The sequence below is a fragment of the Lethenteron reissneri genome, chromosome 9, assembly GCF_015708825.2.
Source record: "Lethenteron reissneri isolate LAM-NWPU_2019-01 chromosome 9, ASM1570882v1, whole genome shotgun sequence".
Taxonomy (NCBI): domain Eukaryota; kingdom Metazoa; phylum Chordata; class Hyperoartia; order Petromyzontiformes; family Petromyzontidae; genus Lethenteron; species Lethenteron reissneri.
Window position 1 is genome coordinate 11,466,570 of NC_083787.1, and position 14,084 is coordinate 11,480,653.

The 14,084-nt window shown below is 48.4% G+C and overlaps 2 protein-coding genes and 1 long non-coding RNA gene across 3 annotated transcripts; all 3 read left to right on the top strand.

Moving 5' to 3' along the window:
• Positions 1-608: 608 nt before the first annotated feature.
• Positions 609-5,289, top strand: LOC133340282 (uncharacterized). The gene is made up of 3 exons (XM_061548382.1): positions 609-722; positions 3,220-3,390; positions 4,681-5,289. The coding sequence occupies exons 1-3, from the start codon at positions 654-656 to the stop codon at positions 5,047-5,049; spliced, it is 609 nt and encodes a 202-aa protein (XP_061404366.1). The 5' UTR covers positions 609-653; the 3' UTR covers positions 5,050-5,289.
• LOC133340369 (uncharacterized) lies at positions 5,283-7,356 on the top strand. Its single transcript, XM_061548513.1, has 5 exons — positions 5,283-5,324; positions 5,408-5,654; positions 6,064-6,214; positions 7,000-7,153; positions 7,339-7,356. The coding sequence occupies exons 1-5, from the start codon at positions 5,283-5,285 to the stop codon at positions 7,354-7,356; spliced, it is 612 nt and encodes a 203-aa protein (XP_061404497.1).
• A 431-nt stretch (positions 7,357-7,787) lies between these two features.
• LOC133340345 (uncharacterized) lies at positions 7,788-10,829 on the top strand. Its single transcript, XR_009754891.1, has 3 exons — positions 7,788-7,923; positions 9,001-9,153; positions 9,611-10,829. It is a non-coding gene; the product is annotated as an uncharacterized LOC133340345 (long non-coding RNA).
• The last annotated feature ends 3,255 nt before the right edge of the window (positions 10,830-14,084 follow it).

Sequence of the window (14,084 nt, forward strand, 5' to 3'; positions counted from 1 at the left end):
TTCTTGGTTCTTTAGGTAAAGTCATGTAGAAGGGAGATAATAAAATAATACAATTCTCACTGTGAGAATTGTATTATTTTATTGTTTTATTTATCACACATTCTCACTGTGAGAATTGTATTATTTTATTATGTTTTATTTATCACACATTCTCACTGTGAGAATTGTATTATTTTATTATGTTTTATTATTTTATTATCTCCCTTCTACGTGACTTTACCGAAAGAACCAAGAAGATGAAAGGATACTTGAGTAATGATTGAGAAAATGTCATCAAGTCACGAATAAATATGTAGTGCAAAAACAAACTGTGCAGCACATACCTCCCTGTAATTTGTCAACATCATATCCAATCTTGGGCAAGACGGCAAAACACCGACAGTCAAAGGAGCACACCAAGACCAGAGACAGTCGCCTCGTCAGTGAATTTCACTGCGACATTGAACTCTCGACACGTGGCGAGGAGGCTCCGAGTCTCAAGTCGCAGGGAGCTTCCTCTGCCCCCATTGGGTGTCTGAGGGGGCGGGGTTCACGGGCTCTGGCTCCGCCCACAGTAGGCGGGGCCAATGACGTCACCTCCGGCTTTGACGTCACTAAGACAGGGCGAGCGAGCTGAGCGGCTGCTTCTATCTCTTGCGCCCCCAACAGGAACTATGAGGTTCTTCAAGAGAGCGCAGCAGTTGCAAGCGACGCTGGAGACTCCGAATTCGTCAACAGTGGAGGTGAGTGGCGCCACCTCTTGCCTTTCAGCGGTATCGGAGTTATACGAAATAAATACCGTGATCACATCGAGAAAAAAAATATCGATTTTTTTTTCTGTTATTTAAGTTAAACTTTAAAATTGAACGCTTGATACGTAGGTAAGGAGGTTCATAGTTTAATATCACAGATTGAGAGTTTCATCAAGGATTTTAGTCGGAAGGAGCTTTCTCTGGGCAAGGTGGTCCTTGTTTGCGTTGCCATGGTGACAGCATCTCGGGCCAACTGCCGTTGTCCAGCAGCTGTGCCTGGGGGTCACGTGGTATTTGGTGACGCGATAAGGACGAGCCGTAGACTCCGCCCATATAGGGTTGGCTCCGCCCACATGGGTGGAGCCAATGACGTCACCACTGTAATTTATGTTACGTCATTCATATCGGTTTTTGGGTGAGATCGCGTTATTATAAATGTGTCGCAACCCTCCACCACCCGACACGGCCAATCAGTAAAAATGTGTCACGTTAACAAAACGCCAATTAGTTACTTCAGCCCACCGGTGTGTTTGAAGAGTGAATCCACAACATTTAGAATTTGAGTACGACGTTTCACTTGTATTTACATTACTAATCTTGACTTAGGGGCCATCGATAAACGACGTCACGCGATTTTGGCAGATTTTTACTCCCCCTCCCTTAAAGTTGCGCATTTTGATGTGACGTCACATTTCTCAAACCCCCCTCCCCCCGATGTGCGTGACGTCATTTATGGACGGCCCCTTAAAGCTTTCGTGACTGCAAGAATTCATATTCTTTGGGTCTTTCGATAAAGTCACGTAAATATCTTCAAAGAAAATAAAAAGTAACAAAAAACCGACGACGTTTCGATCGCAACACAAGCGGTCGGCATCAGGAAAAAGGATGCCGACCCAAAAAATATGATTGCTAATCTATTATACAATTACAATAACCCCCCACACCTCCGCTTCTGATCTGAAAACCTGATGGGGTTCAACGATGATGACGTCATCCTGCACTGTTTAAGACGGGAAGCAGGTGGGTGGCTTCAATATTCTGGCAAATCGCCCGAAGATGCTGGATGTAATTACCAGCGAAACGTCGTACTCAAATGCTAAATGTTGTGGATTTACTCTTGAAACACCGGTGGGCTGAAGAAGTAACTAATTGGCGTTTTGTTAACGTGACACATTTTCTACTGATTGGCCGTGTCGGGTGGTGGAGGGTTGCGACACAATTATAATAACGCGATCTAACCCAAAAACCTTTATTATGAATAATACTGGTAGTGCAATGTCTACGTGATTAATTGTTACGTCATCACCGCATGGACTTCTTGTCACTGCGAGGTGGCCTGTGTTTATTTCTCTGGGTCGGCAAGAGCATCAATGAGATCCTTCAGCATACCACAGTTGAAAGCCACACAGGAGACACTGAATTTGTCAACAGTGGAGGTGCGTTTTGATGGCAGAGTTGTACTTGGCAAGAGAGCGGAGTCAAAGCGAGGCTGCAGTGGAGGCCACCGCTGCAAACCTGTATGGAATTAATAAAGGCAGTCCTCGTTTAGCGCTCAAGATGCGTAGGTGGAGAAGTGAGCATCATAATAAAGGTATTCATCGAATCAGCGCTTAAAGGGTTATTATACCATTGTACATATGGGGATGCTTTCCCAACAGCGTTGTCTCTCATGAACAATAAATGAGGGCTTCATTGGGGTGTCAGTATCAGCGCAATTTAATTACAGTAATAAAGCAGATGGTAAACATTGTATCAAAAAAATATACATTTTTTATTATCAATAAGTATTATGTAATGTACTCGCCTGATGCTCACCCACCTCGACCGGCCTTATCACTTGCATGTTACCATTCTAAGTGATACTTTTCCTTGACCTGTTGGTCTCATTTCCAGCACTAACACATTTGCAGGCCTCTTTCCAGACATTTTGGGGCTAAGATGCTCACTAAAAATATGAAAACAAGGCAAAGAGAGACCAAGGAAGAGCAAACACGTCGGCGGACCAGGGTGTCTTTTAAAAACTGGCGAGCGCTGCGTGACTCAAAGCGTACTGTGATAATACTGAATAACAAAGATTGTAACAACATTGACAAAATTTTCGACATTTTAATGTACTCGTGACCATACATCGTCATAATTGAATCGCGGATGTTAGTTGCTGGTTGTCCCAGAGCGTTCGTCACTCTAATTGGCTGAGCGAATGTAAACAGAGATGGCGGTGGGTGAGTTTCTGAGACCAACGCTGCTGCGCGTTCTACCACGGTGTTTAGGCTGTGTGAGGAATCGTGTTGTCTTGCGTGGGTGTATGGGTGTCAGCGTATCTGTCCGATGTGTGTCTACCTGCCTATGAGGAACTTCACTTGCCATGTGCCATGGTGTTGTCTCCACCATCCATGTCAAATGGCGTCCGTCACGATGCAAATGAAGGCAGGATTTACACTGGGAGGAGCTAACGTGCCCATGCCATGTGCCCTTGCTCCCGTCGCAGTTGCCAATGCCGGAGAACGAAATGCATCAGCTGTCTCAGGAGGTGTCGAACCTGCGGGCCAACCTGGGCAGGGCACGAGCGCACTTTAACACCCTGCGTGGCGCCCTGAGCCAGAAGGATAAGAGCCTCCACGAGATGCTGCACCAACTAGAGATCCACCGTTCTGAGGAGGTACCCTGGCTGCCGCCAAACCCCCCTCCCCGTCCCCTTGTTGCACGGAGCGCGGCTAAAATTAAACGTGTTTTCGTTGTGAAGCTCCGTGGCGCACAAGCAGGGATAACAAAACCTCAACATATTCGTCAATAAGACTGCAATGGTTATTGCTGTAAAGGACCATTGCCTGAAACGTCGCCTTTTCGATGTTCTGCCCTATTGAGTGCATCGTTTTTGATGAATGTGTTGAGTTTTTATTCAGAGTGTGATCTGAAAGTCAAGGAAATTGGCCATTAAATAAGTGCATTCTGGGAGGTGGCTGGGTGCCCCAGGGGTCAGAGATGCTGTGCCAGCACTGCTGAGATGCCAGGATCAAATCCAGATTACAGCCGCCCAACCACAGTGATTTAACCGGGTTCCCAAGCGTAATGAGTTGGCTAAATTTGAATGCTAATACTGTTGAAAATGAAAAAAGCAGATCAAACAAAATTTTTGTATCATAGCATCTCCCCACAGAATGTGCATGTAGTATGTTTTACTGATTAATACACCTGTATGGGACTGACCAGCATGGGGAAGTATAGTAAAAACACATCCCCATGACCGACATGGCATTGTGAGTTGTTCTGAATATTGACTCCATTTGAAGACGATCATTTGGGTGCTCGGAATTTCTTCATTATGTTATGATGCAGAGCGTTTCCATGTTATATGCATGCTTACCAATAGTTGATATATCATGGTTTTATTTTTGGAATTTATTTTATTATTCGAAATATTTTATATTTTATTTAAACGTGATTGTGGTATGTTACGACCACGGGTGTTTACCCGTGGTCGTATTGTTCACAATATAATCTAAATTTATTCTCTTTTCATCTTGAAAAGCATCCATTGCATGTGTGCGTATCCGTCTGTGTGCGTGTCACCTATATGTGCACATGGGCGTCTCTGTACTTGATCCCCGTGTCTCTGCATGCTTACGTTGTCTCCCTGTACATGTTGTGCCTGTGGCTATGTACATGTCTCTCCATATGCACTGTGACTTTCCGTACATTTATCCAAATTTTTACATGTGACTTGCTTGTGTCCGTATGTATATGTCTCTGCATGTTTGTCATTTTTTTTATTTATTTTCGTGTGCCTCCTGCCCATGTCTCTGTCTCTATTTCTCTGTACAACTACATACTGCGTGTGTCAGTATGTCTCTACCTGTCCTCATCTGCACACTGCACGTGTCTGTGATGAGGGGCTGCCCACCTATGCATACACGTGCCTGTGCCACTGTGCCCATCTGTCCGTGAGCAGCTACGGGCGCACTCGCAGGCCATCAACAGCCTGCAGGCAGAGTTGGAGGCAGCGCGGCGGGGTGAGCGGGAGGCCGAGGAGCGTTCCGTGCACGACGCCAAAGCCGCGTCATCGGAGCTGGCAGAGTTCACGCTTAGGACTGAGCGGCTTCAGGAGCAGCTGAGAAATGAGCACGAGGAGACTCTGAATCTGGCACGCATGGAGCTGGCCGAATATCGTGCATCGCACACGCACGCCGACTCAGAGTACGACGCTCACGTCGTGCACATCGCGGTCCTGCAGAAGGTGAGGCCTCCACTCTCGCAAACAGCCACCCCCCTACCCTCCCCCTACCCACACTCTAGCTCCCTTGTCATTCGGGGCCATTGATTGGTGTCCTGGAAAATACTTGATAATCCACATAATTCCTTGGAGCTCTTTTCAGAATTTGCCATGTTTCATCCATTGCTGGATGTAGGCCTTCCTTAAACCACCACCACAACCTCTCACGATCTTGCAATGATAACAATCCACCTAGTACCTGCACTCAATCAGATTCCATCGCTCTATTCCCAGGCTGACACTGTGCTATTATTCTCCACCATCCTTCATCCCCTTGAGCAATGTGTCCTGCCCAAGCCCACTTAATTTTCTCAATATTTTGGGTGAGCGATAAAAAGGATTACGAATATATTCAAGTTACATGTAATTATGTGTAACATAGATACTGCCCATCCTCCGCCGGCAGGAGCTCAAGGAGTGTGACGAGTTGCTGCGGCGCTCTGAGGCCGACCTGGTGGTGGCACAGAAAGTGGCACGAGAGCATGGCATTGAAGCCGAGCGGCTGGGCGCCGAGGCCGCGGAGCTGAGTGTGACCGTGCGTGACCTCTATGCCAACCAAGAGGTGCAGAAAACTGAGGTGGACACCCTGCGGGATGAAGCGCTGGAGTTGCAGCAACGGCTGCAGGAGACCAACACTTGCTTCGAGGAGACCGGTGGGTAGGGGCCTGTGCTCCCAATCTTTCTAAATCTACGGACCCATTGAATGCTAATTTTTGTAGACCACTATGCACCAATAACTTTTTTTTACGAGTTTAAACGAGTCTAAGTCCTAGAAACATTTCACACGTGGACCACTTCCGCTGTCTAACATGGTTGGACTACACTGGGTTTTCTAAATGCTCTCTCGCTAAGTCCTTCGTGTGCATGTATTGTAACTTTTGACCCTGTTTGAATGCAAGCTGGTGAATAGGTCTGAGGTACCTAATCCCTCTTAGCCCTGAGTCTCTGCTACTACTCCTGCTGCTGTTACTCTTCCTCTTGGTGCTTACTGCTCTTTCTCCACCTGCTGTCACTGGTGGCTATACTGTCTTCATCGCCGTGGTTTTGTATCCCTTTCGACAGCCAATTCTCTGGAGCAACATCATGAGCGTGCGGAGCTGTCTCAGGCAGAACTGGTGGCGATGAAGGCACGGTTAGGCGAGCACAAGGTGGAGTGTGAGCGGATGCTGCAAAATGAGAAGTGCCGTGCTCGGGAAGAGCTCGACAACACCAGGTGCGTAGCGCAGGCACCGGTGGCAGCGACGGTGAGATTGGGGGCATGGGGGGCGTGATTAGGAGGGTGCTCGGCCGGTGTGGGAGTGATGGAATGGCGGTCCGTAGCGAGCTGGCAGAGGTGAGCGGTGGTGGGATGGCGGTAGAGTCACGTCAAGGAGTCATGGCATGATAAGGACAAATACTTGCAAGTCCAAGGTGTTCAGTTCACGCGTGTGCGAGCGTGTGCTTCCGAAAAGCAGAACATAAGGTGACTGAGATTGAGTGATGGACATACGGGAAAGTAGAAAATCAAGGAACAATTTGTAATACAATCCACATTTGAAAAAAGTTCCCAGGCTGCTCTGATTGTAGCGCCAGTCGCACCATGGCCATGCAATTGCTTTTACTGAGATTTGGTGATCTGCGCATACGCACCACGGCCTTCAGCTTACCGCTTCTCGAATGCCCATTCTCTTTCTCTTCACTCCCCTTGCCCCGCTGTTTCCTTTACCTCCCCTACCCATTCGTGATCCCGAAGTACCCTATGTCGCGGTCTCTCATTCTTTAACCCTTGTATGCCCCTGCCATCTAAATTATTAAATTCTGTCACTTTTTTTAAACTATGTCAAACGCTTTGAGTGAATTCGCTCTATAAATATACAATTAGATCAGATATATGGGACAGTGCAATGTGAGTTCTTCCACGGTTCGGTGTTGGATTCTCAGTGCGAGTGAGCGAGCGACTTAGCGAGCGTGGGAGTGCCCGTGCTTGACGCCGTGCTGCCTCCTTGTGGTGTTGTACAGGGGCAAGATGGAGTTCATCAAGGCCGAGCTGGAAGTCTCCAGGGCAGAGGAGGCCGCGACGGCACAGGAAGTGGTGCGGCTGCAGTACACAGTTCATCACGCGGATGCGGAGATGAATTTCATGCGCGGCCAGATCGACGGGCTGCAGCACCAGGTAACCATAAGCTTAAGCTGCAGCCCCACACCTCTATTTGTGTACACGTGAGTTCGCGTTTAAAGTCAATGTTAAAAAAGATATATATTTCATGGAAGCAGGTTCATAAGTGCGAATGTTCGTAAGTCTGGTGTTCGTAAGTCGAGGACTGCCTACATCCACTTATTTTTCACACTGATGTATAGATGCGCGTGGGTTACTGAACAACCTTTGTTTAGGGACTGTACCACGTTACAATCCATCATCCCACCTCTATTAGAAGTACCTACTACTACTAGACAATCTCCATGTTACTACGTGCATCTCGATCCCATCCCTTAATTTGACCTTTTAATGCACCTTTTGGGTTGATTCATATATATGGGCTTTTATAGGTGTTACTATCAAAGTTAAACCGTGCTTTTGGGTCATTTGGTCACGGGTGGTATGGTGTATGGACATATGTGAAAAAGAGTTTCATAGCTGTTCAGATTCCTATATTTAAAATAAAGACACTGGTTCTGTATGTCTTTGTTGTATCTGAATGTTCTATCGTAGCTGCACGCAGTCATTAAAATACTTTGCCGTATCCCTCTGCTGCTTTATGCCCGTGTCCCACACAGCTCATTGAGAACAACAAGCAGCTGGGATCCCTGCAGGCGGGGATTCTGGGCTACCAACGCGTGGTGGCGGATCTGCACGCTGAGCTGGTGCCATCCCATGAAAACTTGCAGAGCTTGCACGCACAGCTGCAGGATCTGCAAGTGCGGCAACAGCAGAGCGAGGCGAAGGTGAACGCACAGCATTCGGCGTCACAAAGATCCCCCGTATAGCCTTAATAGACTGTTGGGGCAAGTGCTGTTCGTGAGCACCTATGAAGGCCGGCATGGCATGCGAGGGGATGTGTGACCAGCACCACACCTGTGTATCCCAAGTGGTGATGTTTACACACGCGCTAGGTGCTCATTTGAGGCTGAATCGACCTAGGGGAGGCCCAGAAACGATTCAGAAAATTGTCATTGGTGTTGGCCATGAGTGAGAATTGAACTGGGTTCGCAGTGCAGCGCGCAAACTGCTACAGTGCCGCTCCCCACACACTCACTTTCACATACACACACATGTGGGTGTGCACACCCACATTCACTCCCAGCACAAGGCTGACTCATGGTATCTCGTGGAGGATCGCTGCACTGAACAAAATAGTTCCACGGTTCAGTTTGCAAGTGCGAGTTGGCGCTTTAAGTCAATGGTAATCGAAAATTTTATGGAAACAGGTTCGTCGGTCGGGTATTCCGAAGTCGGGTGTCCGTAAGTTGATGACTGCCTGTATCCACTTCTTTTTCATACTGATGGTTGTACAGTATGGATGCATACTGGGTTACGGAGCATCCTCTGTTTAGGGACTGTACCACGTTACGACCCCCTATCCCACCACTAATAGAAGTACCTACTACTACTAGACCATCTGCTCCCCTCTGCTACGTGCATCTCCCTCCCTGTTTTTGGTTGGAAAGCGATCTTAATCTGACATTTTAATGCAGCTTTTGGGTTAATTCATATATGTGGGCTTTTATCGGTGTTATCTTGGGTTGTATAGATGGTGGTCGTCCATCCAAGCACTATGGAAGTTCAGCAATGCTTTTCTTTCAAGATCTGAGATGATTGGGTGCATTCTGGTCATTTGGTCATAGGTGGTGAATGGACATCTGTGTAAACGAGCTTTACAGTTCAATACATTGTTCAATTATAAATAAAGATTTCGATTCTATGTGTGTGTTGTTGCATCTGTATGTTATACAATAGCCGCACGCAATTATTGAAATGCTCTTTTGTGTTTCTTTGCCGCTGTTTGCCCGTGGCCCACACAGCTCATTGACCGGAATTGGCAGCTGGAATCTCTGCAGGCAGAGATTCAGTGGTATGAACGTGTGGTGGTGGAGCTGCACGCCGAGTTGGCGCCCTACCGCGACAACAGGAAGAGCGCACACTCAGAGCAGCAGCGTCTGCAGAGCGAGGTGGAGGTGAGCGCACAGCACTCGTGCGTCGCACACACACAAGTATATAATTTGTGTTTAACGTAAATAATATATTCATACACACACGATTCAGTGTATGATGATAATGATGAGCTGGTCTAACCATTTCGTGAAGTCGTCATGGTCCCTGTTTACAAATACAGATTATCTATCTATAGACACAATTCCATTATTGCTGTAAACAATGATAACGCTAAGAATTATTTAGCACCTTTCTGTACACCGGGGCATCTCAGAGTGCTTTACATCACATCTCATCTCAACACGTTTGAAAGGGCACCCTCAATGACAGATGTCCCTGTGGGCACAAGGTGACTCAGCACCTGGCGTGAAATTGGCATTTGTCTGCCAGTAGGGGTTGCTGATTGTTGTGTGTAATCACAGTTGAGCTGGTATATGTACTTAGTTGTGTGTAGTGTCTAATGGGTCGGTTTGTCCACAGCTTCCTACGGTTGAGGAAGAGGACATCTCTGGCTGCTCACTGGAGCCCGGCGTTCAAGAAGCCTCCCAAGACCTGCCCCCCAAGGCCTCCAACACCCTCGGCGCCTCTCACATTGACTAACACACACATATCGACTGACACACACACACACACATATTGACTTACAAATACACATCGACTCACACACACGCATGGAACTAAACACAAACATGGACTTACACACACACACCGACTCACACACACACATGCACTTACACACACAATTACATACGGACTTATACACACACATATCGACTAAGACACACACACGTGGACTTACACACACACATGGACCCCCGCACACACATCGACTGACACACACACATCGACTCACACACACACACTGCCCTACACACACATACACATATGGACTCACACACACAGACATCGACTTTAGATACACACACATGGAGTTACACACAAAGACAAAGATCCCCCGTATAGCCTTAACAGACTGTAGGGGCAAGTGCTGTTAGCGAGCACCTATAAAGGCCGGAACGGCACACGAGGGGGTGGGTGGCCAGCATCACGCCCGACCGCCTTTGTCTCCCCAGTGGCGATGTTTATGCACCGCACCAGGTACTCATTTTAGGCTGAGTCGACCTAGGGGAGGCCCAGGACTGGTTCAGATAATTGTCACTGGTGTTGGCCGTGAGCGGGAATCGAACCCGGGTTGCAGGTTCATAGCGCAGCGCGCTAACTGCTACACTACCGCTCCCCACACAAATAGACAAATATCCCCCGTGTAGCCTTAACAGACTGTAGGGGCAAGTGCTGTTAGCGAGCACCTATGAAGGCAGGCACGGCACACGAGGGGGTGGGTGGCCAACACCACGCCCGGCCGCCTTTATCTCCCTAGTGGCGATGTTTACACACCGCACCAGGTACTCATTTTAGGCTGAGTCGACCTAGGGGAGGCCCAGGACCGGTTCTGATAACCATCACCGGTATTGGCCATGAGCGGAAATCGAACTCGGGTCGCCGGGTTCACAGCGCAGCGCGCTAACCGCTACACTACCACTCCCCACACACACACATAAACGTACACACACACATCGACTCACACACATATGGACTCATCACACACACATATACACATCGACGTACACACATATCGACTGACACATATGTAATATTGCTCGCAGAGACGGTGTCGTCTCTTCTGTTTGTTTATTATCAAATAAATATCAACCAATAACTCAACGTGCAACTACGAGTGACTATATACACACGGGTGTTTCACACAACACGATTCTGGGATAACATAACTTCTTCTTGTAAAACAACTCGCGGACGATGAAGACGGCCAGATCACGACGACGTAGTTCCCCCACACCAAGCAGTGCCCTGAACCTTCACTCACACTGCTATTTATCCTCGCCGGGCCCGACCACACCCTATGCCTTAATCCAATTGGTTCCCATCTAAGGAATGCTTATTAACTCGTCCTTCCCTATCATTAGCAACCATGGTCCCGGTAACCCTTCCATTAGTAACCATGGTCCCGGGGAGCCCCACCGTCCGCTATCGCCCCGCACTGTCATTACAACACCCCTCCTTTGCAACGTCAGTAACGTCTTCCGAACGCCGAGATGTAATAATTTGGTTTCGTGTACCTCTCGAGTCAACGCACCCCGTAAAACCGTAAGAACCACCAGGCCATAGCGTTGAAACCCCTCATCCCATCTCATAAGAAACCCGTACCTCAGCACAATCTTTGAGGACTTCGGCGAGCTAGGGTTCGTTAGTTCCTGCTCCGCACGCCTCCAGAGTCGCAACAAGGACGCGTCATCCATTTGCAACCGACCCCATTCGGCAAGCGTGAGGTCCAGCATTCCATCTACCGGCGCAACGTTACCAATGGGTGCTGCGCTCTCCACTGACGCCACTACCCCGGATGGCTTCGCGTCCCGTGGCTTACATCGTCCTGCGCCCGTTGAACAAGCACAGCCCCCCCCCCGTCGGCATTCGGGATAATGCGTCCACATTACTATGCCGCAACCCTTTTGGTTAAATCACCCGAAATGAAAATTCCTGTAATATCTCCAACCAACGTGACAGTTAGCCCGAAGGTTGATCCACACGCAAGAAGTATTGAAGGGCCGCATGGTCCGTGTGGACCACGAATTCCGTACTTTACAGGTAAGGCCTGTACTGTTGCACAAAGTGCGCCATGGCCAAGAGTTCCCTCCTGGTCACGCAGTAACATCGTTCCGCGGATGACAGGACATGGCTCCCATACACTACCACCCTTTCAACGCCGTTCTTAACTTGGGACAGGACAGCCCAAGACCCGTGTCACTGGCATCTGTATCTAAGGTAAACAGTAGGGAAAAATCCGGCTACTCCAGGGGAGGCACTTCAGCATGGCTTTTGTGCAGTGTAACAAAAGCAGCCTCCTCCTCTCCCACCTAAGCATCTGGCATTTAGCCGTTAAAGCATGGAGAGGCTTAGCGATTGTCGTGAACTGCGGAATGAACCTTCAGTAATAGGGCGCTAAACCGACAAAACTGTGCACCTCCCCCACCGACTGAGGAGTCGTCCAATCGTGCACACAAGCTGTCTTGTCGGGATCCGTTGCTATTCCGGAATCGCCCACGATGTGACCCAGATATCGCACAGAGGTTTGCAACAGGTGGCATTTTGTAGGTTTCAACTTAAGGTTTGCCGACTGTATCCTCAACAACATGGAATGCAACCATTGCAAATGTTCCTCGAAAGTGTGGCCAAACACAATAATTTCGTCAAGGTAAATGAGACGTGAGTCCCATTGCAACTCCGCTAGTACTAGTTGCATCAACCTCTGGAAGGTGGCCGGGGCTGAGTGTAAGCCCATTGGAAGGTAGTTGAAATGGTACAATCCTTGAGGTTTTCTAAATTCCTTTTTTGGTTTAGATGACTCATCCAGGGGAAGTTGTCAATATCTCAACAAAAGGTCTAAGATGGAAAAAAATCTGGCCCCTGATAGCGCATCCAACAAGTTGTCCATACGGGGGAATGGGTACGCATCTGCGACTGACACTTTATTCAACTTGCGGAAGTCTACGCAGAACCGCACCATACCATCAGCCTTTTTTATCAACACCACGGGAGCGCCCCAAGGGCTGGTCGAGGGGGAAATAATATCTGCCGCCAGCATTTCCTCCACCGGCAGTTGCACACTTTCCTTTTCCCCCGGGCTTAACCTATACAGATTCTGTCAAATGGGGGCAGCCGTTCCCGTGTTAATATGGTGTTGCAGAAGGGAAGTGCACGCTATATCAAACTTCCTCTTACTTTTTCTTGATTTGTCACACACTCATTCTGATGGTTAACAAATAATTTATTGTACAATTGTATTTTTTTTGACAGCCGGGTCAGCTGGAGGCTACGCAGAGGGGGGTAATGTAGTGACATAAGAAGGGAGGGGCTCCTGGGGGCTCTGGGACCCTGGGCGGGCCAGGCGCTTAAGCCTCTTGGCGCCAGGCGCTGGGTGCCCAGGCGGGTCAGACGCTTAAGCTTCTTGACGCCAGGTGTTGGGTTCCCGGGTGGCCCAGGCGCTTAAGCCGCTTGACGCCACCAACGGGGGGTGGGCTGTGTGTGCTCTGTGGGATATCTGGGGGCGCACACGGCCCCACCCCTCGTTGGGGACTAGGCATAAAAGGGGAGCTCCCTGGACGATCAGGGCCAGTCGTAGCTCAAGACCCAAGACCAGTCATCTGAGGACCCTGGGACGCTGTGAGAGCCAGTGGTGGGACTCTGGAACTCCCGACTCTACGACCTTGTGAGGGCGAGTTCCAGAGCGTAGCCAGAGTAGTGTATCTCGGCTGTGTACCTAGGCTGTATACCTGGGAGTTGTTTCAGAGTATCAGGACTGTTGGATTGTAATAAAGAAGTTACCTCTACAAGTGTCTCCGGAACCCGTTACACTACCCTACCCCCTCCCTTTGATGCTCCTAATTCTGCATAATGCATGGGCATAATATGACTTTGAAACCCCCCCGCATTTCTGCATTTCCCATAAATATGCTAAATTCCTCTTCATATGCAAATTCTTTTGTCAAGGCGCTCTTTTCTCCTCCCTCCCAGCTTAAATAGACGCTCCAAGCCTAGGACGTGTCATTCAGACTCTGTCTTATCGACAGACATGTTCTTCACCTGGGGACGGCTGCTTGCGTTGTGGCCGAAACGTCGTGAGAATTATTTTATAATGTTTTATTTGTATTATTTTATTACTTCCCTTCTACGTGACTTTACCGAAAGAACCAAGAAGATGATATTGTCATTGTAGTGCGTATTTAATGTGGCGCTGCACTCTGATGTTGTAGGAGAAAATATTATTTAATAGTCTATGTAATTAAGTAGAACGTGTTGTCTATATTTATTTAAAGTTGCGCATTTGGATGTGACGTCACACTTCTCACCCCCTCCCCCCTCGTCACACATCGTCACAAAT

Coding starts and splice junctions, on each gene's coding strand:
- LOC133340282 (XM_061548382.1), top strand. CDS start 654: ATGAGGTTCTTCAAGAGAGCGCAGCAGTTGCAAGCGACGCTGGAGACT. Junction 723..3,219: donor CGAATTCGTCAACAGTGGAG/GTGAGTGGCGCC, acceptor CTCCCGTCGCAG/TTGCCAATGCCGGAGAACGA. Junction 3,391..4,680: donor AGATCCACCGTTCTGAGGAG/GTACCCTGGCTG, acceptor GTCCGTGAGCAG/CTACGGGCGCACTCGCAGGC.
- LOC133340369 (XM_061548513.1), top strand. CDS start 5,283: ATGTGTCCTGCCCAAGCCCACTTAATTTTCTCAATATTTTGG. Junction 5,655..6,063: donor CACTTGCTTCGAGGAGACCG/GTGGGTAGGGGC, acceptor CCCTTTCGACAG/CCAATTCTCTGGAGCAACAT. Junction 6,215..6,999: donor GAAGAGCTCGACAACACCAG/GTGCGTAGCGCA, acceptor GGTGTTGTACAG/GGGCAAGATGGAGTTCATCA.